Source organism: Ornithodoros turicata, chromosome 3 (assembly GCF_037126465.1).
Source record: "Ornithodoros turicata isolate Travis chromosome 3, ASM3712646v1, whole genome shotgun sequence".
NCBI classification, from domain to species: Eukaryota; Metazoa; Arthropoda; class Arachnida; order Ixodida; family Argasidae; genus Ornithodoros; species Ornithodoros turicata.
In genome coordinates, this window is record NC_088203.1 from 99,944,988 (window position 1) to 99,970,392 (window position 25,405).

Below are 25,405 nucleotides of genomic sequence, written 5' to 3' on the forward strand. Positions count from 1 at the left end.
CAGAAAAATAACCTGCGTCGACACTCCGTGATTTTTAGAGTAATTAATTAGTTTCGGCTTACATCTTTCTAGCGCGGAGCAGCGTACCAATCTTTCGCTCTTTCGCTCACCTATCCGGCTGCCAATTACGTGTTCATCCGACTGGTTCACACACGGGGGTGACGGAAGGTAGGGAACAGCCGCGTAACGCGCGATTACAATGTCACCTAGAGAGCAGAAGGCCTGCGCACTCTTTCATTTGACGTCACGCATCTGGCAGATCTGGCCCCACTGTCGCTCTTGCCGAAAGACGTCACCGAAAGAGCGAAGAAGAGAAAAGCAGACATGCTGTGATGTGATCGAGGAATAAAAATTGGGATTTAAGCCACGACAAGAACCTGCTGTTATCTAGGTGGTCTTGGCCTTTATCGTGATGGTGACGAATGCACCGTAGAGACACAATTCCTGTCTGTTCCTTATCTTCCGTCACCCCCGCGTGTGAACCAGGCCGATGAACACGCGTGGGTGTCCGCAAGATAGATGAGCGAAAGAGCGCATTGGTAGGCGACTCCGCGCAAGAAATATGTAAACCTAAACCAATTATTTACCCTAAAAGCCAGTGTCGACGCGTTTCTTCTTTTTTTATTTATTTTCGCTGGAGGTTCGGCTCGGTAAAACAGAGGCTGCGAAGCGTCCAAAGTAAAAGTTAAAAGTTAGGAATTTTATTTAATTAACGAGCGTGTGCACATCAGCCGCTCACTACTCAATTTTTCGCCGATGCCTCAGGGATGGTGTTTAGAAAGATAGCGTTTCGATAGCGCCACCTGTTTACGAATTATTCGGCCGAATGAGCTTCGTGAAACACCCCGTATAATAATGTATGGTACTCGTGACAACGTGCAACTTGGGAGGTGGGAAGGATCGTAAGCACTGGTCCCCTCGAATAGGCGAGTTCAGAAAATCCCACTGCTCTTTGCGCACGCATTGCATTCTGGGCGTTTGCTGAGCGGGGGAACGAAGAATAATCCTTCACATTTCGCTTTCGCTGACCTTGACACGTCGTAGACAATGGATTGGTAGGGGAGAAATCGGAACAGTTTGGAGGCCACCCGCTGCTTTCGTATTAGTAAACTCCCACAGTTCAAAGCGACGCTAAGCACTCTGGGATTTTCTGAACTCGTCTATTCACGCCTTGTCCCCGTGCAGCAAGCTAGCTAGTGGAGTATCACAAAGGCGGTGCCCCGCTTTCTGCGGCCCGGATTTTTTTTAGGGAGTAGCAAGCCGGAGTGCTGTCTGGCTGACCTTTTCCCTTTTATCTTTCCTTTTATCTTTCTTTTTCTGCCAATAATCCCCCTTCCCCTCGCATGACAATACTTCTAGAATTATTGGAACATTCGCTAGAGAAGACAAGGGCCGGGAACAAACTTTTGAAGAACTTTGAAGAACAAACACCTCCCCACTCCGCATGAACAAGACGGCGAGAAAAAGATGTCGCTGTATGCACGTTCATTTTGTAACAAATGTACGAAACAGATGCGAGGCTAATTTTGCTGATCCTAGCACATTTTGCAAGAACAAAAAAAGAATACACACCACGAAATCAATGAAAGGAGGTATGAAAAATGGTGAAGTAGAAATACGTATACACACGTACACTGTCTTAGCTACCCACAGAACCGAATAAAAGAGACCGAACACGAAACGCGATGGAGGAAAATGTCAAACGCTGAACTCTGATTGCAAAGCCCCTAGGTCACATTCAATTGACATTGAGAGACAGCTTGTAGTATATATTCCCCAGCGACGTCAAATCTAGCCCTCTCTCGAAGTGTTGTTGTGCAGAACCTTCCTCGAAGCAGGAGGATGCTGCACGTTGTCCCTCTGTATCAACTGCGTGCAGCTCGAGGGATTTTAAAGTTTACTTGAACCCTACTTCTTATTCACGTCATGTTTTTTTAGAGAAAGATGTCACACTTGAGCCCGTTTTCGTCGTCTCTCATTTGAAGTATAGAAACGTATTTTAGTAAGGTACCTGCGCGGCGCGCTTTATTACACATGCCACGAAAGTACAGGGTGTGTGCAGAAAAACATGACCCGTATTTAGGCACATAGCTTGTTGCCTACCTAACTAACGAACTTCCGGTGGCGCACGATGGCGCATTTATGCGTGCGAAATCTGTAGAAAAATTATGGAAGCCATACTCAGCTTAAAAAATAAACGGAACAACGAAAACGTCCGCTTCCGTGCATCAGAATAGGGCAACATGGTGGACAACAGGGTGTATGTGAAAGGGCAACATGGTGCACGTAGGAGAGTTGTGTTCAAGTACCGCTAGGGGAGCTATCGGTGCATAAATCGAAACGATGTCCCACATGGATGCTCATCGGCAGTACCCCTAGCGGTGCCTGCACATAACTCTCATGAGACCGAAATGCACTACCATGCACTGTCATGACCGCCCTATTCTAATGCATGGAAGCCCATGTTTTCGCGCTCTGTTTATTTTTTTTACACTGAGTATGGCTTCCAGGATTTTTTTGTAGCTTTCGCACGCATAAATACGCCGTCGTGCGCCACCGGAAGTTCCTCGGGTAAGTAGACAACGAGTTACATGTAAAAATGCGGGTCATGTTTTTCTGCACACACCCTGTAGATAGGCGAAGCCGACTTCGGAGACACATCAGTGCATTCAGCGGCCGCTGAAAGCTAAGTAAGTCTTATTTTTAAATGCATACAGCTATAGCGTTTGGACATGTGGAATGGTGGGGCAACAAAGAGCTAAACTTCACATTTGATGCTTACGTACATGTCTGTTATCAAGATGATCGTATCCTAGTAAACACAACAAACAAACAAACAAAAACTCAACAGAAAGACTTGCGTTCTAATTTCATTCGTTTGTTATGAGCCGATCCGAATGTCATTTCGCCACACAGGGTCAAAGACTTGTCTAATTTTTTATGCATATGTTTTGCACGTTCGAGCTCATTAAGAAAATGTTATTCACCACATCGTTCTGGTGGGAGTTCTGGAACTCGAGTGAAACAATCTGACTTTCACCGTTCTCCGCGCTCAAAGCGAACCACTGAATTGCTGCCATGTCTGCTTTTTCCGCACTACCAGAATAAATGGACAAATAAACGAACGAATGGAATTGTGTTATGGGTCAACCATTGCGCTGAACTTGCGGACAGTGCGGGGCGTACACCTTTTTGTTACAACTACGACAACTGCAAACGTGTCCCAAAAAGGCATGCGCCTCTCGTTTTCAATAAATCAGGGGAGAGAACGATGTCCTTCGGGAAGACGGTTGGCAAGGATCGTGCTATGCGGTGAAATTCTGTTTTAAGAGTGTAGGACTAAATCATTTTCAGAGTTACGAGTAGAACACGAAAATAGCTCACTCGTCGTCGGGTATGTATCGATGTGCAAAGGCAATGAGGTCGGCAGCACGTCCAGAGCCGTCGCAGACGACCACGGGGACAGGCGGCAAATCGGTCACGTATTCCAGTACGGTTCGAACAGTGTTCAGGCCTCCCTCCACGACGACGCACACCACCGGGATGCCGCACCACTGCACGCTCGATCCTACAAGATCCTCAAAGATGATGTTGCGTATACATATACATACATAGAGGGGGATCGTTCATAGAGGGGGAGAGTGACCCCTCATTAATAAAAAAAAATCTACGTGAGATAAAAACTGGAAACCTTTTGCACGACACTTGTGAAGGTTTTTGGTACCCAGACAATATGAGTGTACCTCATTAATTATTTTAATTAGTTTAATTGATCTACAAAATTGCCAAGGCAATGTAATTTTTTTTAGAAAGCCCATGGCCACAACGCACCGTTTCAGTCAGAAATAGAGGATCTTTCACAATGTGTCCGCAAAAATTTGACATTCGAGACCACGTATCACCTCCAAAACAACCGTCTCTCGTCAAGGCGCTCGTTCGGCCAAGTTACCCCGCCTAAAGTATGGGGAGCAGAAAAGAACAACGCAGAAAACAGTAAGAAGCCAGGTCCATCCCTTTTTTGCTGCCTCCTTTTTTTTTCCTTTTATCTGTTGAGATAAACTCGGTTTATCAGTTGATCAGATTGCGGCCAGTCCCCGCCCTCCCTTATTATTATTATTTTTTCTCTTTTGCTCATGCTGTTTCCATGCGCAGTGGGTGGGTCTTCAGGCCCCGCCATAGTCCCGCCACTGCGAAATCCAGAAATGTACGCTTGCAGAGACGGCAAATTTTCGGGTGTCAAATAATTGGGAATAAACTTGAAGGAACTTGAAATTACGATTAGAATAACATGTGGTGGCCACGGACTTTCTAATTAACACAAGGAAACGTTACCTTCTCTTGGCGAAATTTTGAGTTTAATTAAGGTAATCAGCCCAATTAATAAGGCGCACTCATGCAAACCTCCTGTTTGCGCAGCAAAAACTTTCGCTTGTGTCATGCCGACGGTTTCCTATTTTTATCTCACCTAGATTCTTTTTAATAATTCGGGGTCACTTTCTCGTGCAACACCCTGTATACACAGAGGAAGCTAAGCGGACAACGAACTTACTGTGATAAAACCTTTGCCTCGAGATATGTTTCTCTAGACGCTTGCGGAGCCCGATTTCCGCGCCATACCGCCCCGTGGTCCCGTTGTCGGCCAGCACGAAGTAGGAGTGGTGCTGGTTGAGAACCGCGAAACGGCTTTTTGGCGACGATATGCTGTAGTATTGCACGACGCGCTGAAATAGAGAAAAAAGCTGATTGATTTCGCTGCGATCCTTAGGCGTTAATGACACCCTAACGAAGAAACACCATACTGCATCCTTCATCACCTATAGCAATAAAGGAACAAGGCAATCGTCAACAAAGCCAGACAGAACGGACCTTTTTCACATACACGTCGGACCCTAGTGGCTCCCCAGCGAACCACGCTCGGAGCGCGTCAAAACAAAGCCACGTTGGGAGCACAAAGGACCAAAACCAGTCCGGAGTGTGACCGACGAGCTGGCGCCGTTCCTGCGGCCTCCCCACTTCTGTCGTCCCCGTAAAGCGCCATCTAGTGAAGAGAGAGAAAACCCTCTCCGGCGCCTCAAGGTCATGCTCATGCGCACAGACCGTTGTGAAAAAGGTCCATTAGAACCTACACTTTTGGTAATCAGTCAAGCCGTCGGGAAGCCTTGTCAGCGTAGAGTAAGGACTGGAGCACTTCGACGCTAATGAAAAAGTGCGGGATCGGCTCCTGCCGCTGTGTGGTTGCCTTTTTTTGTTACTCAAGTACCTTCTCCCCACAGGTATGTTGCTTCGCTTATGCAGGCAGGGAGTTTATGAAGGGACTATTTTTGAAATGGTTTATGTCAATTTCCACTGCATATTCACTGCATAGACCAAAAGAGAGAGAGAGAGAGAGAGAAATACATGATGACGATGATATGGGGATGACTTCCGCTCATAGACCAAAAGGGAAGAACAAGTGTACGCTGTTTTTCGGCATGACATGAAATGTGTGAGTGTAACGTAAACGTAAAGCAATACTTCACTAATGTCGCGTAAATGATGACACTGGTAACGCAATGAGTAAAAGTAACGTCTTTTTACTTTAGTCGCAGCAGAGCCTAGCGTTCGGTGCAGCAAATGCACATCTGGAACTTACTGGAACTTAAATGGACTGATCATTATGTAGAAAACAAAAGAACGCAAACTACAAATGCGATTTCTAATTGCTAGCCTTCCTATACAGGGTGTTCCAGATAAATTCCCGGGTTAAATAATTCGCGAACGGGTGCACCAATCGGACAACTTTCTTTTTACAAGTATCTGCCGGATACCACCTACAAGCAGTACATCGTGTGAATGAGTATAGGAGGCGCTCATTATTTAAGTAAAAATTGAAATGCGTTACGTTGAAAAAACGTAACTTCTAGAGCAGGACGCCATCGGAATTAAAATGCACTCTTAAAAATGAACTTCACCGCATAGCACACTCCTAGCCAACAATCAACTCGAATGATATCGTTATCTACCCTGAGTTGTTGAAAACGGGAGGCGTACGCCTTTTTTGTGACACTTATGAACATCATAAGTTCATAAAAAAGGCGTACGTATACCGTTTTCAACGAATCAGGGAAGATAAGATATCATTCGAGATTATGGTTGGCTAGGAGCGTGCTATGCTGTGAAGTTCATTTCTAAGAGTGTGGGTACTGCCTGTCTTGGGACCTTCAGTGGACACCTTTTATAGAAAAATCTGTCACCGAAGCGGGTCATTTGTTGCAGTATTTAATTGGTTTCGGTTTACATATTTTGTCACGGCTTGTCACGGCTTGTCGCGGCGAAGCGCAAAATTTCGTGATTCATTGGTGTAATCCATTGCGGTAAGGACATACTTCGTTGGTGGATAAGGGTGTGGAAGAGCGTCCTTTTGCGCTTGACCGCGACCAGGCGCGACAAAAATATGTAAACAGAAACCAACTAATTACTGTAACAAATGACCCGCTTCAGTGGTAGATTTTTCTCTAACAGGTGTCCACTTAAGGTCCCAAAAGGGTAGTATCCATTTTAATGCTGACGGCGCCCTGCCTTAGAAGCTACATTTTTTCACGAAACTCATTTGAATTTGTATTTAAATAATGAGCCCCTCCCACTCATTTACAGGGTGCGCAGCTTGTACGCGGCATCGGACAGGTACTTGTAAAACGAAAGTTCTTCGATTGGTGCACCCGTTCACGAATTACTTAGCACGGGGACACCCTGTATAGCATCAAAGGACGTCGTCTGAACCTGGCTCGTGCACGTTAACAAGACAGCTCTGTCGTAACAAGCTTTCGAGCCATGTTCCGGTAACCCTCAGTCTCACGCAGTGCACACATTTGAGCAGAGAAATGTTGAAAAATATTCCAGTCAATTATATCTCGGCGAGAGGAAGCGAGCAGTGGATCTTTTTGGGTCCTGGAAAGTTAATTAAATCTCTTGTCTCTCGCGAAAAACGCGCCAACCCTTTCAGCACGTCGACGCGTGAAATGTTGCAACAGATGGTGAAGACAGACTCTCCCTCCTACTTGGAGGTTTCTCGCATATATTTGCGGTGGCTGCTATGATATTGTGGAGTATCAGAGCTGGCTCGCAATAGTCACGCCTCGATACGAGTCCGATTCTTCTGTCGGCGTGCTTATTTGCGCATGTCCTTGAAGAGGTTCTCGTGTCAGCTTCGTGTGCGCGTGTGTGATGAATGGTTAGACTATAGCATGGTGCTGCGCTTTTGCGTGTGATTGCGACAGAGCTCGTCTGTCAGTCTGTCCTACTGGCTATTTATTGAAGGTAATGCTCACACGGTCGCCACAGCGTATCAAATTTAGAAGATCATATTGACCACTTCTTTTCTTGCTTGATCACTTATTGCATAATTGGGTATACGCCCTTTTACACTTGCTGTACAAGAAAGAAACACACACACAAGCAATATTTTTCTTTCTTCTCACTCTCTTTCTTTTATTTATTTATTTATTTTATGTCTGCAGCGCGAATCAGACGGACGCCGAAACGCCAAGTGGAGGTGAAGAGATTCGAAATAGAGATTATACACTCTTAAAAATGAACTTCACCGCATAGCACGCTACTAGCCAACCATCACCTCGGATGATATCGTTATCTGCCCTGATTTGTTGAAAACGGGAGGCGTACGCCTTTTTTGTGACAATTATGAACAGCATAAGTGTCACAGAAAAGGCGTACGCCTCCCGTTCTAAACAAATCCCGGCAGATAACGATATCATTTGAGATGATGGTTGGTTAACAGCGTGCTATGCGGTGAAGTTCATTTTTAAGAGTGTAGAGATTCGAGAAAATCCAGAAGGAACCGCTCCTTCTTTCAGCCTAATGTACTTCGTTGACAAGTCAAGGTTAATGAGCACCTCCGGATTTGTTTTGAAGCATTCGTCAACAAAATGCGCCGCACTATACTTGTCCTGATGAAAGAAGGAAGTCACTGAAAAGCTTAGCCAGCTGTAGGACTCGAACTCACATCTTCTGGATTACCGTTTATCGTTTAACGGATTGCCGCTTTCGGTGACTTCCTTCTTTCATCATTACTGTCTTAGGCACTTGAGGCTTTGTGTGTATTTGCCCTTTCTATGTGTTCCAGCCTCAGAACATCAACTGCCATCATGTACTAGTCCTGATTCACATGTCTCCAGGTAGACATAGACGGATTCGCGGCGGGAATAAGTTTCCCATCTTTCGGAAACAATTGAAATATGACAGTCATCAAAAAAGTCAGACACCGGCGGGATTTGAACTACGCATCTCTCGATTACTAGTCGAGCGCCAATGACCAATGCGACAACGGAAACAACGTACGACAGACCAGTAGAGCTTGTCTGTGAAACATATTCTGGCCGAACGCAAGGTTAGACATCCAACACTGTCAGCAGCAAGTCTCTCATCACTAGAGAGAATGAGGTCACCTTCCTTCGGAACGATGTGGGGTCCAGCCTCGGTAGGGTTGTCTTTGTAATGAACGTCAGTTGATGTTTGACGCTGAGTCTGTGCTGCCTGTCCGCGTGTCGTTCGTCCAAGAAACACTCTGTCCTCGCGTTGCCGAAAGGGAGTCGGCAACACGCTGTAGCACAGTTAGGAAACACTTCACTAGCTTGTAAATTTTTCTTTTTCTCGCGAAAATCAACCTCCGATCGCAAACCAACCGCGGAATGAACGGCAGGAACTCCAACACGGCGAACAATATGCGTCACTTTCGTGGTCAGCTACACTCTTAAAAATGAACTTCACCACATAGCACGCTCCTAGCCAACTATCATCCCGAATGACAATGTTCTCGCCCCTGATTTGTTGAAAACGGGAGGAGGAGCCTATTTTGTGCCGTGCATAATGGCACAAAATAGGCTCCTCCTCCCGTTTTCAACAAATCTAGGGCGAGAACGTTGTCATTCGGGGTGATGGTTGGCTAGGAGCGTGCTATGCGGTGAAGTTCATTTTTAAGAGTGTACGGCGGCACGGCGACGCTCACCAGAGGCTCAGAGCCCTCCCCGGTCAAATTTTATATCGTGATTATGGCGGCATTTCAACGAATATACGTGAATCTCAGTCAAATTCCGCATGTTTTTGGTACACATCGCAATATGAGGTTTAACGGCTGTTAGTCTCGCTTACGTCATCCTGTAACCCTATTGTAATATAATCTAATGACACATGCGATGCACGCTATAAGAACAAACGGTGTGGACTGCTCAGCAACGACGTTCTTCACCAACATGACAATGTACGCCTCCTATCTTTGCGACCGTAAGCTTTCGTCCGACGAACATGTGAAACAAGCGGTGCAGGAATAGCCGCGCAGCCGCCCCAAAGACGACTTCTCTGCTGTATTATAGATTAAGAAACAATGGTGCACTTGCATTGAAAAGCAGGAGAACTATTTAAAAAAAATTATATACATTGTTTCCTAGAATATTCATTTTCGTTGTCCGTCAATAAATTATGTAATATTACTTTTTGAAACACTGGAATGTGGCAGTCGTCGAAATGCCAGACGGCGACGGGTATCAAACCACGCACCTGATTGTGTGTTTCAGTCTCAGAACAGTTACATTTAATGACTATTTATACCCTTATTTACACCATTATTGGCGTTCAATCCTCGTAATTTTGAGTAGATTTAGGCTACACGAGCGGTGCGTCATATGCATATGCGTGTGGTGACACATTCCACGTACACCCTTCTTTATTATTCACACCCTTATTTACACCCTTGTTTGCACCATTATTTACGGGCAACCTTCGTCTTTTGGAGTAGATTTAGGCTACACGCGCGGTGAGTCATATATGTACACATGTGTTTGGTAACGCACTTCACGTATGGTGAGCTAGAAGCTCACCATACTTCACGTACGCCCTTCTTCCTCATTTGTTATCGTTGTTACGTTTCTTGCTTCCCACAAAAACCGCTGGATACTAATCGGGTCTTCCGTTTATCAAGATTCACAAAAGAAAAATAATGAACCCGAAAACAAAAAGTATCTATTACGGAGACACGAATAACATATTAAACTACGACGATTACTGCATATCCCAGCTCGATTTCTATCAATGCGCGAAATTATGCAGTCTGCAGCTGAATAGGACTCTCAAAATTACACACGCCTTTTCCACTTCTTGTACGCGTGAAATCCGGTCAAAAGAAAACAAACCATCTCCCATTTCCTTCTTGTCTCTCGCTTCTTTACCTTCTCATCTAAATATCACATTACCCAGGTCGGATGGATGTCTTAATGAGGTCCAGGACATTCACCGGAGATTCCCTAAAGATTCCCTCAAAATTAGCATTCCAAAGTAATTCTCCGTCTCCGGTTCGTATAACACGCACTGCTTGTCAGAATAGCTCAGCTATGCGCTCCAAGTGGCACTCGAGCTCTTTCAGTCTGCCTCGCTTTTGGGCCGAATTAACCTTTGAGGTTGAAATACAGCTCTACAACTAGGAAGGATTAGCGCAAATCTTCTTAATCTTGCCTCACGCGTAGAAGATTCTTCAGAGAAAGTTCGTGCCATGGTTTGTTCAACAGGCAGGAGGATTAGATGGGAAGCGTGTACTACGGGTTTCAGCAGTGCTTGTTCTAAGCACTGTGTAGCACGCAGAGTTTTCTAAGCCATCTACATTGAACAAAGAAAGTTCTCACATTTTGAGAAAGAACAAAAAGCAGCAAGACAAGTTCTCTCACGACGATTTCCTGACACAGATATCTTGGTTTGTTTAACACTTTTAGAAGACAGAAAAAGTTCGAAGTACACGACGTCTTGCTCAATAGACAACGGTACATCACCAGCTCGACAACCACCACCACAATCATCATCATCTTTGCCTATGTGGTACACAGTTCATCTTAGAGTGGATGAGAAATGGTATTTCTGTCAGCGCCTTGTACTTGCAATTTGCTTCTTAAAGTTTTATGCAAGTTCCTCTAGCTTATAATTTACATGTGTGAATGTTGCACTTTCGTGAGAAGTTCTTCCGAGAAAAATATAAGACTCCAAAGATATTCTCATTGTACGGGCCTTTCAACGAACTTTAGGATCGTAATTGCGCGTACATGACAGTATGTAAATAAAACTGAAAGTTAAAAAAAAGTGTTTCAGTACAGCGCAGTAATTTGTTAAGAAACATAATTTCGTGTCTTTCTGGTGTACCATTTCACTGCGTAACAAAGTGCCGTGCAAAGAATTTGATTTCACTAAAATTCATCGGTTTCTACGTATTGTATTACAACTCAGACTTTTCTATATCATGCCTTTCAAATGATCATTGGTTCACTTTATATTTCGCTCACAGATGCTTTCGACACTGTTCAAAGTGAGGTCCTCCTTCAACTACGAAGGCAGTCCTATCGTTAAGGAAAGCACTACCTCGCGTGCTTCATTGTTTTTTCCTGTCAGATTTCACGGCGCAAGGACCAATACCTCCCATGCCACCCCACCCCACGTGTTGCAGTAGTATATCGTTGTTCCACGCAACCAATCATCGTACTCGTCGTACGTCGACTGTGCGCCGTGGATATAACGAGCTGTCCAACCGACTGAGACAAGCGCGGAAAATCAATTTGGCAAGGGCAACAGATCGTTGATGTCGGGGCAACCAAATTGGAGAAACCTTGTTACGCCAAATGGCCGCGCTTGAACGTCGCCCACGTGGATCTTCAGGTTTTAGGAGATCGCGAAGAAGGCACGTCGCCCAAGAGCCTTGTTATGGACAGGCCTATAGAGTTGGGTTGAATTTATTGGGTAAGGAAGGGTAATCGGACTCAGCTTTTTACCACAAACAGCTTCATACCGCACTAAGGCTGATGGGTACGCTGATAGGTACGCTGCTAGTGACGCACTCTTAAAAACGAACTTCACCGCATAGCACGCTCTTAGCCAACCATCATCTCGAATGATATCGTTATCTGCCCTGATTTGATGGAAACGGGAGGCGTAAACCTTTTTTGTGACACTTATGCTGTTCATAATTGCACAGGAAAGGCCGTACGCCGCCCGTTTTCAACAAATCAGGTCAGATAACGATATCATTCGAGATGGTGGTTGGCTAGGAGCGTGCAATGAAGTGAAGTTCATTTTTAAGAGTGCGGTAGTATAGCACTATAGCATAGCATAGCATAGCATAGCACAATAGATTAGATTACAGAATCAATGCTTCCAAGTTGCTTGAGTTGCTTCCAAGCAACTATAGTACTAGTTACTAACTAGCACAGTAAGTAATATTAGTAATAGTCAAGAAAAACGTTTCAGTTATCTCCTTTCGAGTATGCTGCATTGGATAGGTACAAAACCAATGCAAAACAAATTTGGCTGATACTGTTTGACGCCAATCTGCAACACAAAAGCACCAGAAGAGCAGTTATTAGGGAGGATATATCTAATAATCAGGCGCTACGTAAACGTCACCCGCTATACAAATCTACGAAAAAAGAAAGAAAAGAATTGTTTGTTTGTTTGTAAGGAAAAAAAAAAGAAAGGAGAAAATAAAAGAATGTACGAGATCGTAACACAGCCTCTGGCAAGTTGATCCCCCTAGCACATTTCCGCATGCATAGGGCTTTGCTTACTGCAGCATGTAATCATCGTTATTGCCTTTCATTCCCCCTCTCACCTCTTATTCTCCTCGCAGTTTCCTTCTCTTGGAGCGCGCATCATTTATGTGGCAAACGCACGGTGTTGCTTTCGTAACGATGCGCCACTCGGTAACGCAAAGTCAATAATGCCTGCATTAATGTACTTTCCTCATTTTTTGAAACTTTCGCGAGCTTACTTTTTCTTTTCGTTTGTCGAATCGACTGAGGTATTGATTCCGAGACCCCATGACGCTATATCGCAAACAGGATTATCACAGGTGCAACATTTTCCTGCCATCTAGACGTCCATAACTCAAAATAAAGAGAAATTGCTAGTCAACAATAATACAGCAGGTTTAAATGATTTCATTGTTAGATACAGTCAACCGATCAATGGAAGAAGCTTCTCGTTCAATGGTAGGTTTGATAAGATGAGTGCAGAGCGTACAAGTTCCCTGGCAAGACTGGAACATGTTCTGCAGTGTTTTTGAATGTGTTCTCTCACAGGCAATCATGTATTGTCAATTGTCACCAAGTAGAGAACCTACCTATGGAGCTAGGCCCCATCACAACTACTCCAACTTTAACCTGCATAGCAGCACAGATATTCATCTTTACCTTCGAGTTAATTCGACGAGTCAGATGCATCCGAACTGAACTTTTTTTTTTTCATGCTCCCCGTTAATACGATATTAACATGAGTGCTCAGGACGACTGGTGCTGGGCCTTGATCCTACCATCTACGAGTTTTACCAAGGCCGCAGGAAAAGGCTACCACAAATCAGGGGATGCTTTATACTACACGGGTTTACTGCTTGTTTTCATATTAATTTGATAATTATTTTAATTCGTAACGTTTATTATTTGCAGCCAGTGCCACCAATCACACATGACTATTAGTTGTTCATTGGTTAGTTAGTTATTCGTCTTGCCCTAAACTCAGACACATTGTATAGTAAACACAAGGGCAAGGGGGCAGGGGAGCTGGCGCAGCTTGGGACAAGTTTACAGAACACCGGTGTGTCGCATTCCTTTAATTGTAGCGACACCCTAGAAGCAAACAGGAGCCGACACCTATACTGAGAGATGGATAGAATAGCGGGTCACTCGTTTCTTATTCGATCTCTTCCCGATATCTAGAAGTGGGTCGCTGCGACGAAGAAATACGCCAGTGACGTGTTCCCTTACATTTATCCCATGCTCTACATGATGATGATGGAGATAAAATGTTCTCCCTGTTTCATGTTTTCATGTTCTTCGGCACTGCACCGCATTGAAAACACACACACAAAAAGAAAAACAAGAGAATAAAAACACGGATGTGTGGGTTTCATCAACATAGATGCCGACTACTCCATAGCACTTGTAATAGTGCATCTGTAATGAGGTGGCCGATTCACCACCTCAGCGGCGGTGAATCGCCCACCTCATCGTCATCCAATGTATGTGTGTCTGTATCTGCACGCTAACGAAAGCAATGGCGTGTAAGAAAAAGAGTGAAAAGAGATGTGATTTTGAAAACAAACTGATTGATAGAAGATCACTTAACGAACGTAAAAATCCAAGAGCCAAAGAACCCAAAGAGAAAAAAAAATATTCTTTGTCTGCCCCGATATCCTGAAGAATATCAGAAGATATAGAGGACGCAACACACCTATCACGAAGGCTTCAAAACACAACCTCCATATCCTTGTTTCATGGCTTCCTTCCAAAACGAAAACAAGATGAACGCTATTTGCTTCTGACAACAGATGCAAGCCAGTAAATAAGCTCCACACACGCAGGTACTCCCGTGTATGCTAATATATGCTACGGCGTTCATCAAAGTTTAGTCGATATGGCTACAACTGCAGTTATCTTGTTTTTCCGCGTCACGAACTTTTGATTCTACGTGAAGTAAACAAAACGTGACACGCAACTTCTTCCACGATAACTCTCGACGTTTCCCTGCTGGAAATTGACGCATATTCAGGCGCTACACGAATAAAGAAGTGAAGGATAGGTGCTCTTTGTGCGCAGATGGAGCCGATGGGCGGTACCTACATTTTTTTAAAGTACGTTATGACAAATGGGCACATAGCACGTACTACATTCGAGCTCGACTCACGCTCCATGCTTGTTTTTTGAAAGGGCTGGGTCAGAAGGCAAAAAGGAAAAAAAAAAAAAAGACAAGTGGAAAATGGAGTGTTCTCTTTTCGCTTTTCGAGGCTAACGAAAGCACGGTCTAGATAGAACAGGTAGAGATAAAACCTAAGGCAGATAGAGGGACAGATTTAGGTCATGTGCTGCCTGCGTTTCGAGCAAGTCATCACATGTTGAACGCGGGTTATGTACTCTATCAAGCTAGCCCGCCGACCGTGTCGGCTCCAAACGGCGATTTTAACTTGTTGGTTGTGGCACCTTTTGAATAAATGAATCTGATAGGTCCGTATCTTCACCACATATAGCACGCTACTAGCCAACCATCACCCCCAATGACAACGTTCTCGCTCCTGATTTGTTGATAACGGGAGGCGGAGTCTACATGTAACCGTTATGTACGTCGCTATGGCTACAAAATAGGCTCCCTCTCCCGTTTTCAACAAACCAGGGACGAGAACGTTGTCATTCGGGATGATGGTTGGCTAGGAGCGTGCTATGTGGTGAAGTTGAATTCTAAGAGTGTACTTGTGCCTTCCACATCCCATCAGTGAACGTGGCCTGGCAAGGGAGATCATCGCGTTACCCGATATCCTCCACGACTGCTGAACTCCTGGCACTCCTGCATGCAGCTGCTGCGGTCCAGGTGCGAGGGTTCGCCAGGGCAGTCCTACTCACAGACTCGAGAAGCGCTCTATGGGACGTGATGAGCCCCATGTGCGACAACATCTTAGCGTGAAGCATCAGAAGATCGTGCGCTCAGCATAAACAAACCGGAGGCGATATCGTCTTCCAAAGGATCCCGTCCCACGTCGGTGTCGGCGGCAACGAAAAGGCGGACCAGCCGGCGTCCTCGGCACACCTGGGCTGCAGCAATATTTTGCCAACACAGGACGACACCGACAGGCAGATGGCCGTTCAGCAGCTTGTTAAACTGCGCCACCCTGGGATACGGGACACCACGCACCATCATCGCCCCCTTCTTCCCATGAAAAACCTTCCTCGAAGCATACAGACCATGCTTCATAGGCTCCGCACTGGCTGTGCGTTCACCAACTCTCAGCTGTTCAAGATCGGCTCTAGGGGTGACGCCTGCTGTGGCTGTACGTAATAAATACAAACGTCAACGTTATATTATATAAGAGAAATATTATGTTGCCTTATAGGCGGAATATGCTTCGTAATGTGCGCATTAATCCCTAAGAGTTGCAAGCCATGCCAGTGTATACTTTCTCAGTCCACAAGTACCAGAATTGCCAGTAGCCTCGTCGGGACTAACATCTCCCTAACTTTATTTGTCCTTCTAATTTTAACCGTGGTATTCACTAACCATTCGCTTGGTTGACCACTCTTACCCGCACGAAGCGAACAAACGCGTAAACTGGTACCGTATCACGAATACAGCACAGACCTTCCGTGTGCTGTGTACCTACACAATGTGCAAACTTGGTTTGGGTCTGCCTACGGTGTTTTATTGTGCTTGAGCAAACGCTGCATTCGGTCGGGCCTTGGGTATGTCTCTCTAACACTGGGTAGACGGGCGGTTTGCATTGAGAGCGTGAAGAATCCGACATTCTCAGACACAGAGCACAAAACGTTGCCTCCACCCGGAAACAAAAAAAAGAAAAAACGAATAAAATAAGAAATTAAGAGTCGCCCAGGCTACGGCACAAATTCTCTTTTCCTTTGTGCTGTCGGGGTAAATAAATATAAAAAGGGCACGTGAGGAACTCGTTATATTATACCTCCACATGTTCGGCGCAACGTTTGCGACGATGGAAGGAGTTCGGCTCTTTTTGGTGAGTTTGGCGGCATTTAAACCATAACGAATGCATTCCTCTTCAAACGTCGGTCCTTTAGAAATGGAGCAGAATGAAAGAGCAAAAGAATGGAGGGCACGTTCTCGGTCGAGCCTAATTGCGTTTCTCTGCCTTTTAGGGCATATTTCTTCGATGGGAAAAAGTGGCGCAGTGCTCCTTATTGGATCAAGATTCACTGGAACAAAATATATTCAAGACGTCACTAACGTCAACGCTTATTAAAGTATAACATTAACATTTATTGCATTTTATGCAGTTTAACTACATTTGGCTCTCAGTGAAGAACATATATCCTTTTTGGCGTTGTAGCTCTCTTATCTCTCTGTAGGTCTCTTTTCTAGCTTCTTTAATCTTTTTTCATGACTGATAGCGCGCGCTGGGGATATGTGAGGCATGTCTCAGCCTATGCTGGGATAGGCATGCTTCTTGTCAAAGAGCTTCATTATTATCTTTCTGCACGCACGCAGATGAATCAACTGATCGATTGCTGTGCGTTGCGACTTTAAAGAAAAGAGTACAATAACTGACGAAAACCGAGAAGCCATAGTTTTTGGTCATTGCTAACGTTACGGAATGGGTACAAACTCAAAATCACGATGAATAGAACACGTGTAGCGGACAGCTTACACCAGCAGTTGACGTAACATGTGCTTCCGTAATGTAATATGTAAGCAATCCGTCAATAGATAATTCAGCATGGCGCCACATATATTAAAATAATACTTTTGTCTCGTTTTTTCCGAGTATGTTTCTCATATGGCTTCCGGCGATGTGCCTGTTAAGCACTTTGTTGCTTAGCAACCTGCATCTAGGCAAGCGCTGTACCGTACCGTGTGTACACAACACTGGGCGCACCCTGCTGCTTGACTCAAGCTGTGATAATAGTTCCCAATGGCGAGACACACAGACATACACGTGCACATTGGTTGATGATGCGACGAGCCATTCACCGTCGACAGGCGTCGACCGACCTTTCACTATTGAAATAGCGTCGGGTATGCTGGCCAACATACACGCAGGGGCATGTTATTGTGTGTTTTCTTTCGCAGTGCTGGACTGACAGACAGGAAATGACGACTTCGCCTTTGCTGATAATAACGACTTACAAGCAAGCTACGTCAGATTATATTGTTAGCCACGTTATGGCCTTACAAAAATATCATCGCTCTCGCTCTCCGTACGTGTATGTTGGCATGTGTGATTCGTCAATAACACAATGAATTTATGTCTGTGAGTGAGAAAGCAATCGCGTACAAGAGAAGCAACTTCCAGACGGGGCACAATCCAGCCTTTCCTTTCTGTAGTTTTTCTTCAATATTCACTAATGCATTCATTTTCTAAAATGCATTCGTTCATTCAACATATCACATAAAGAGAGCTACGCTAGCAGATACGCTCATATATGTTTGTCGTATATAACGCGAAGCACTGCGGACCTTATCCTCGAAATACAACGGATACAGTTGCGTTTGTCTGGGTGTTTTTCCTGGCTTTCCTCAGACGGCTGAAATGTCGGCACACTTCCCAATGAAGTCGGCCCAGGAGGCACGATGACCCCCCGAGCAACATGCCGTCACACCGGCAGGACGAAAGCTTGGCAATAACATGTCACCATCCACTAAAAGTCAACAACAACTTGAATGCATACGGGATGTTTTTTTTTTTCTTTATTCGTTATAGGCTTTTATAAAACAAGCTATGAGAGGTACAGGTAAGCTATTCGGCCAGGCGGATATTCTCTGTGGTGGATTTAATCTCTCCGTTTCATTTTTTCCCCCAACGTCAACATCAACATCTCTCGACGAGTATATGTATGTAACTACTCGATTATAAAGTGCCTAGAATTGATTGATTAATTCTTTAATAGAGGGGTATGCGTACAAAAGTGAGACACCACTATGGGAGACAATCCTTGCTAAAAGTCATTGTATCATTTTTTTTTTTTTTTTGAATCCTTAAGCAACCAAACACGGTGACATATCCATTGCCGAATGTTGCGATGCAAATCAACCGAAACCAAAACCGTGCGGACCAGGGTTATGGCGCCATACCAGGGTCGCAGGAAGGACAACGCTCATTCCCGTCGGAGGGCCACGTGCTTTGGAGTGATGGGAATGACTGGAATAGGTGCTGATCCGATGGCCAGATCAAACCGCTTCGTGGACCTGATAAGCCGTCGATGGTGAAGGTCATGTTCTCAATGCGCTCCGCGTGCACGCGATTTTGGTTTCGGTTCATTTGCGTAGCACACGAGCGATTTTTGCATACTTGCATTGCGATGGATAATTCCACGTACGTGCTCCTTATAGGATTTTAAAGGGAACAGAACTGATTTCAAAGATGGTTGGCTCCTATTCTGTTATGTCACCCGAGCCCGAGAGCTCCTAACTCAAGAGCTAATTAATACATTTTAGGTAATTAATCATCTAGCAGTCGCATATTCTCCTGCAGAGAATGTCCGTCTTGTCGTATAACTCACCTGCAAGAACGGTATCTATATACTATTCTCATATAACGAATAAAGAAGAACATCCTGTATACTTATACAGTCCATCAAAACAAAGAATTATGTAGCGAAAAACGTACTTTTGCCCCAATGAGATCTTTGCGGTTTTCGATAATGCCCCAGGGCGCGATGCCGATGGCGACGACGCGACCCCGAAGCTGAGGAGTCCGCTCGCTGAGGAGGGCTTCTCCCACATGCCGCGTCACGCCTAAAAGACGAAAGCCGTCAGTCGTCATGTTTGAACAGTCAAAGAAATATCTTCCGCCGAGAAGAAATTCCCCTTATGCACTTTGTACCTGTGTTAGTGCCTCCAGTGAAGATCCAAGCGCCCGTTGTCTTAGCTGCCCGTACGAGACCCCTGGAAAGCACCTTCTTCAACTTGGCCTGAAGGTGGAAATTGGCACGGCCTCCGTGAACGGTAATGAGCAGTTTCGGAAGTTCGAGCTGCCATTCACGGGTGAGCAGTTGAAGGACCTGTTCAGGTCGGCTGTCGGTCACTAACCTTACATACTGCAAAAAGTACAAGTAGAGTGTTAGGCAAACTCCCTGCGAGCCTTAGTATCATTATTTATTATACAGGGTGTCTTTTTTTATACAAATTTTTCATTAAAAAACTGTAAGGGCTATAGGAAGGGAGTTGCCTCAGGACAGAAGCCGCCGATATTTCGAACAGAGACTGTTCTTCTTCTGGGCACCGTCCTCATCATTGGCATGGTATTTAAAGGGTTAGGGTATTTAAAGGGTTAAATACCATGCCAATGATGAGGACGGTGCCCAGAAGAAGAACAGTCTCTGTTCGAAATATCGGCGGCTTCTGTCCTGAGGCAACTCCCTTCCTACATCTCTACCGGTTCGCTGGATTTCTACCCATCTATGTAAGGGCTATAGACATCCTGTTTTTACTTCTATCATCTCTGGGCCGGCGGACGTTCTTGGCCATCTCTTGGCCATGAGGCTGGCTCATCTTGGCCATGAGGCGGCACTGTGCTGCTTCACCCTCTCACATTGGGGGTGAAGTAAAGAAAACAGAAAATGCAACCCGAGATAAGGGCAGTTCCGATGTCACCCGATACATTTGCTTTTGTTTTGTTTCCGCAAGTTAAGCCCATCTTCGACGCATGAGGCGGCACTGTGCTCCTTCACCCTCTCACATTGGGGATGAAGGAAAGACGCGTCTCCGAAGATGCGCAATGAACAAAATAAAGAAAAAAAAAGGTGTTTCTTCACGAATTTTTTTGCGGACGATCTACCGAACGGATTTTTGTTCTGAAAACGGCTACGATATTAGATGCCGAAAGGAACAGATGTTCTCATTGGGAGAACTTCGCAGTTTTTAGAATTAAAAACTTAATTAACGATTTTTAGGTAATTAGTCATTCGACGGTTGAGCAACAGATGGGTAAAATAGCGTCCGCAGGCCCAGAGGTGATAGAAGTGAAAACAGGATGTCTATAGCCCTTATAGCTTTTCAATAAAAATTTGTATCGAGAAAAAAGACACCGTGTATTTATTACTGGTTGTAGTGTCTTTCTTTCACTGTGATGTTTTCTCGCAGTGCTGCCCCCCGCTTAGCTTTCGCTCCTCCGTAGTTGAAGACCGCTGTTATTACGCACCTGTGCTTTCAGTGGATGAGCCGTTCCCTGAAACTCGATAGTCCCAAAAGCATCTGTGGGGGCAGTCTCCGTGTGCTTTGACGTTGTCCAATGCTCGTCGCCGTCGCCTCCTGCGTTGTTCTGGTGGATTGCCGATGGCCTTGCAGACAACGTGTGCCCCTCCAGAACTTCTCCGCATCCACATCTGCGCATTCAAATTAAGGCTGGCTTGAATGGAAAGTGGACGAACGGTACATCATCAATTACGGGAAAGAACGCTGCTTGGTTTCGGATGAATCCCAATAAAATGTAAATTTAAAGCGAACACCTCGCCAGTCACATCCTGCTATCGGACAAAGCTTCAACGTCGTCTTGACACACACCCACGTTTTTTGTTGCTAGTTTTAATTAACGATTGACAACAACAACAACAATATAGATGAATGGATGATGATGATGTGGGATGTTTCCCTGCGTTGAGTGCAGGACCCTACCCCATTCCAAAAAGGTTCACATGAAAGGATGACGAGGGAAGGAAATCCCTACAGTTCGTGAAGGAGGCCGGTGGCCCTCAGAAAGGAAAGAAGAGCGCCAAGTGCACGATTGAGCTGCGAATCGGAGCACGGTATTTCTTATATTATCAAGGATGCATGGACACACCCTGTAAAAACGAGCACGAACTCAAACAGGCAAAGACAGGCTTTCGGCATTTGTTGAATGGACGTTTGTTGTCCCTTTTTTCCTTTACATAGTTGCGATTCAATAATATTACATTGAATTTAATCCAGTTTTGTTTCAAATTAAACAGTAGAGGGCTCGTGAACTGGGACCGGCAGACAGTAAGCCAAACAGTAAATGCGAGGCAAATAATCATTCATAGTGCAAACGACGAACGTACCGTTAAGGTGAAAACAGGCAATAGGCGAAGCAATGATTGTTAGTCAAAATAACTATGAATAGTAGTGCTGCAGATGGACATAAGGCATACGATGTCATCTCATGAATCTCATTCACTCAAACGATATTCTTTACGCAGCAGATGAAGCACTTGCTGAAAACTCAATTGGAATTTTTGTCGCAGTTCGGAAATACGTGGTAGCCGGGCTCACTAATTTTGTGACTCATTTAATCAGCCAACAATACAAGACAATTGTGTAGATAACTTTTTTAATAGCGGGTTTCTTCTCCTTGTTGTTTTGCAACCTATACTACGCGTACAAAAGAATAACTAGAGTTACAGTGTACCAAAGCATCACAACTACGTGCCTCGCAGGAAGACAAGAAAAAAAGAAAAAAAACTCACCTGTTTGTATCTTGTTTTGTACCAATGAACCGGATACAATCCCTCTTCTGAAAGGTGCATTCTATCCAAGACTTCTTTAACTGCAACAGAGCAGAAAAAAAATATCGAATAAGCGCACATATCCTAATAGTAAGATCAACTCAGACTACAAGAGCGAAAGCCTAGTAAGTAGCTCCAGGAAGGAAGCGACAGGCAAAGCGGCAGTGAAGCATTCACGGCAACTTTAGCTAATCGACCTTTTGGATAATGGCTTTTGATAGTTTGCAAAGTAAGCCGCAGCTAGCGTGAGATAATGGCGTGCGACACATAATAGTGCGGGCAGCGCGTTGTGCAATTGGCTGAAACGTGGAAATTCTTATAACTATGCTAATATTCAATCGATCGGCTTGTGCATAGTGCGGCCCCTCTGCAAAGCTTTCGAATAATCGACCACATAATTCGCGAACAAAAGGTGGGCTTCTAAATACACGCATCCTCTAATATTGATAATCCTATTTGTGCTTCAAAAGAGGAAAATGGTATGGCTATGCTGCAGGTAAATGTACGGAAGCTTCAATTACTGCAACATGTGCGTTTTGATGAAGGTAGGTAGCTTATTGCAGTGGTCACATGCTGAACCGAGGATAGTGTTGAGGAGGAGTGATAGCTGAAACAGGTACCGAATAGTATTGCTCTTGGAAATTACTGGCCGGCTCTGTAACAGAATGGGCTGACCCACAAGAACCTATTTAAATAGTTTAAAAAAACTGCGTTCTGACAGATAATCTACGAGTAATTATGACAGGTTTGCACGAAAATGTACAGCTATCAGCAGCTTAGTTTATGGTTCGTCACATTCGCTGCGAAGTTACAGCATGTTAATGTTGGATTAGGTGGCAACACTATGTAAACAAAAGACGACGAAGTTGTTATCTGCCGCGTGCATAAATTTACCATGTAGTACATACATATCCCATGTATATCTGCATCTCCTACGTAAACGTTACTTTACTAAGTGTATCCGGTTTGATGCACACCTTATCAGTGTATGATGCACTATGTTGTTCCCGTAGCATAATTTTGTTATTTCTTGCACACTGCTCATGAAGTTTATTATTATGGCGGTTTGGTTTATCAAGCACGATCAGTATATTGGAACATGGGAGGTGGGACTGGTCAAGCTCTTTCCCGCACCTTCCTCACCGCAGTTTTATACAAGATGTGTACTTGCACGTGCGAAATAAACTCAACTAAACAAACAAGCTGTGCCGCGGACAACCGTTGTTTTGAAGAGAAACAACCCACTTCGTGAAACCCAGGATATCTGTAAAGCTGGCTTTCCCACATAAATTGTCATATTACGGTAAAGTACGCTTTACAGCCGCAACTGGTGTGTAAAGAAACTAAAACGCATTTAAAAATGTAAATGTTTGTAATTGTAAAATGCATGTAAAAAGACTATAACACGGGCCTGCACCCCATAGCATTGTGGGCACGGCGGCAGACATTACGTGGAGCATTTCTCCTCTACCACTAATAACCATCAGCGATCATTCAGGCAGAACCGTGAATTATGACGCAACAATTATAAGCCTGCAGATGGCAACAAATCCGTTAGTCTTAGGAAAGACGAACAGAGAGACGAGGGTGCGTAAGTTGGACAATACGGACTCAAAGACTTATTTATATCTTTCTAATATGGTGATTTTACATAGGCCAAGCTGACCGGTATCTTAATGAACTAGCGGGACACTAAAATAATGTAAAAAACGCGTCAGATGCATCTGAACAGTGTAATCGCATGATCCCATGCCGTCACCCTAGTCGCACTCAGACAGAACGCTTACGTTTTTGTAAAGATCACTTATCCCAAACTCTTTTAAAATCGCCCCTCATCTCCACTACGCGAGGCTGAGACAACCGACCATTCTTGACTATACTTAACCCAGACAGACCGGGTTAGTCTCATAGATTTTCTAGCCACTTTTCGGTATCCTGCTCTTTGTAGCTCCAAGTGTTGTACCTTGCTTCTAATTCCATTAAACGTGTTTGCTGGTTGTGAGTCCGTTCCGTCCACTTCGTGCGTTGTTCGTCGTGAGTGTGTCTCCGCGATCATCTTTCCTCAGGCTCAAGCGTATGCTGGCATCTTGAAGTTCACGCCAGCTTGCTTGCGTCCTTCTGCTATGTTCTTCAAGCGTAATCTGTTGCGCCATAGAACCCCGTTGTGCCAGAGCTGACCCTTAATAATCCCCTTGACTCCCTAACGGCCACCGACTAAGGTCGCCCGTTAGGGTTTAATTTAGAGTTTATGAATACGATGACGACCACCTCTAGTCGTCACCCTCACGACTTTAATGAACGCACTGCACCGTAATGAGTATGAGCATCTTTAGGGAGGAAGTGATAATGAATTCTTCCGCTGACTTCACGCAAACGGTTTGACAGCCAGCAGGGCCGTGGCTATTATTAATAAACTACGTTCACGTTTACGCTGTCGGGCGGAACAGTCTGAAGTAATCTCATAAAGTAAGTTTAGTTAATGGGCGACATTCATGGCTGTCAAAATGCGTCTTAGCTCTTAACATAAAATGGCGTGCTGGCATAACGGTGCGTTTATAATAGCTGTGTGGCAAACAGCCTTGGTGGATCCAACAGATGGATTGATACTCACTGCGAACACATCCATCTGGACTTCATTACGCCGCTCTTCTTTTACTCGCACAAATTACGTTACGGCTAATCAATGTAGGATATCGTCATCATTGAGAATTGCACTAACGGGTATAGAGCCAGTTTAGATTAGGCATGTTTGAGATTATGTGTACGCGTGACACAATAATGAGCTTTCCTTACAGCAACGCAGGGTCAGTTGCCTGGCAGCAATTTAGTGTGCAGATCAAGAGTGTTTAGCTGACTGGTTCGCTTATGTCTGAGGGAACGACTGATGATGTTTAGCCGAATTGTATCGTGACTGGAGATCGTAAAGGTTCCGCCGCACTTTGGTCTCAGCAATCGAAGAAGAACAAGAAAAAGAAAAAAATATATGAAAAGAACAGTGAAAGGCAATGTCGAAGCACAACTGCATTCTGTTAACATCCCTTTTTGCTAAGTATTTTCAACTTGCGAGATCAATGCTGTGTCTGCACACTCTTTTACGATCGATGCTACACCGAGATTGGTAATGATAGCATTAGAGAATAACGACCACATAAAAACATGCACACAGATAAGCAGCAGTACCCAAAACAGTGAAACACTATAATATGCACTGCACCGTGCCATCCTGTTCTACGCTGCCCTTACAGTGGCAATTTCATCTTGCCTTTGTACCGCAAAGAACAAGTCCAGTTTATGGAATGACATGTATTACTTCGTTTTCTTTCACAGGCGGAACTCTTCCTCTCACCGCCATTCCTATTTTCCTGTTTTTTTTTTTCTTTTTGCTTTACGTAGGTGTACTGGGGTAGCCA

General features: G+C 44.6%; 1 protein-coding gene across 1 annotated transcript in view; it reads right to left on the minus strand.

The window, feature by feature from the left end:
- LOC135388983 (transient receptor potential cation channel trpm-like) overlaps window positions 1-25,405 on the minus strand; it is a 128,884-nt gene that overhangs the window by 40,199 nt on the left and 63,280 nt on the right. Inside the window, exons 3-8 of the mRNA XM_064618876.1 lie at window positions 21,957-22,036; window positions 20,675-20,858; window positions 19,358-19,571; window positions 19,142-19,269; window positions 4,550-4,721; window positions 3,385-3,568 (exon numbers count right to left, since the gene is read on the minus strand). Coding sequence (XP_064474946.1) covers window positions 3,385-3,568; window positions 4,550-4,721; window positions 19,142-19,269; window positions 19,358-19,571; window positions 20,675-20,858; window positions 21,957-22,036 — 962 coding nt within the window. The remainder of the gene's footprint in view (window positions 1-3,384; window positions 3,569-4,549; window positions 4,722-19,141; window positions 19,270-19,357; window positions 19,572-20,674; window positions 20,859-21,956; window positions 22,037-25,405) is intronic.